Here is a 1,552-nt window from a genome sequence, read left to right as displayed (position 1 = left end):
CATATTTCCCTATGAATACGTGGATTGCGTGGACAAGTTGCAGGACCCGCGTCTACCTCCGCGCGAGTCATTTTTCAGTTCTTTGACCGGAGTCACCGTATCCGAGAGCGATTACGTGCGCGCCGAGAATGTCTGGCAGCGGTTCTCCATCCAAACCTTAGGCGACTACAGCGATTTATATATGAAGATAGATGTCTTGTTATTGGCCGACATTTTTGAAAATTTTCGCGATAGTAGCATCAACAGTTATGGATTAGATCCCGCGTATTATTATACTTTGCCTGGTTTCACGTGGGATGCCATGTTGAAACACACGCGCGTAAATTTCGAGCTGCTCACAGACATCGACATGGTCATGCTTGTGGAACGCAGTATACGCGGTGGTTTGAGCCAGTGCTCGAACAGGTACGCTCGAGCCAATAACAAGCACATGCAGTCTTACGATCCATCGAAACCATCCTCGTACCTAATGTACTTTGATGTTAATAATTTGTATGGTTGGGCGATGTGTCAACCACTACCATACGCAAATTTTCGATGGATCGAAGATATTACGAATTTCGACGCGAGCGCAATCGCTGCAGACTCATCGACAGGTTACATTCTTGAGGTCGATCTCGAGTATCCGGAGCATCTTCACGACGCGCACATTGACCTACCGTTCTGTCCAAGGCGCGATAAACCACCCGGCAAGCGGCAGGATAAACTTCTCGCGACAGTGTATGATAAGAAGCGTTACGTCATACACTATCGCAACCTGCAACAGTGCACGCGTCATGGGCTTCGCGTGACAAAAATACATCGTGTATTGGAGTTCTCGCAATCTCCATGGCTACGCAAATATATTGAACTCAACACACAATTTAGAACGTTAGCCAAAAACGATTTTGAAAAAAATTTATACAAATTAATGAACAACGCGGTATTTGGTAAAACAATGGAAAACGTGCGGAATCATGTCGACGTTAAACTTCTAACAAAGTGGGATGGTCGTTACGGTGCGGAGGCGATGATTTCGAAACCAAATTTTCATAGTCGCAGCATCTTTTCAGAAAATTTTATCGCCGTGGAATTGCGAAAACTCGAAGTGAAATTCAACAAGCCAATCTACGTGGGTATGTGCATCCTCGACATATCCAAGATCTGCTTGTATGAATTTCACCACGAATACATGCTGCCCCTGTACAGTGACAAGTGTAGAATCATGTATACCAATACCGACAGTCTCATATACCACGTCAAGTGCGAGGATGTATATGAGACTGTGAAACGCGATATACACAGATTCGACACGAGTGATTATCCGGTTGACAACGCGTATGGCATACCGTATGTAAATAAGAAAGTGCCCGGTCTAATGAAGGACGAAAACAATGGCGCGATCATGATGGAATTCGTGGGACTCAGAGCGAAAATGTATGCGTTGCGAGTCGATGGTAAGAAGGATACGAAGAAGGCGAAAGGTGTCAAAAGTAATGTAGTAGCGACGAACAATATCTTTTGATGATTACACACACTGTCTGCGAGACGAGATCGAGATGACGCGTCAGCA

The 1,552-nt window shown here is 45.1% G+C and overlaps 1 protein-coding gene across 1 annotated transcript; it reads left to right on the top strand.

The window, feature by feature from the left end:
* Positions 1 to 43: 43 nt before the first annotated feature.
* LOC105557172 lies at positions 44 to 1,472 on the top strand (the record flags this gene model as incomplete). Its single annotated transcript, XM_012004348.1, has 1 exon — positions 44 to 1,472. A coding segment is annotated over one exon (1,429 nt), but the record flags the coding sequence as incomplete, so codon positions are not given.
* Between the last annotated feature and the right edge of the window lie 80 nt (positions 1,473 to 1,552).

This window comes from Vollenhovia emeryi, unplaced genomic scaffold (assembly GCF_000949405.1).
Source record: "Vollenhovia emeryi isolate VEMERY1.0 unplaced genomic scaffold, V.emery_V1.0 DF948065.1, whole genome shotgun sequence".
NCBI classification, from domain to species: Eukaryota; Metazoa; Arthropoda; class Insecta; order Hymenoptera; family Formicidae; genus Vollenhovia; species Vollenhovia emeryi.
This window is presented reverse-complemented; position numbering and strand designations above follow the sequence as displayed.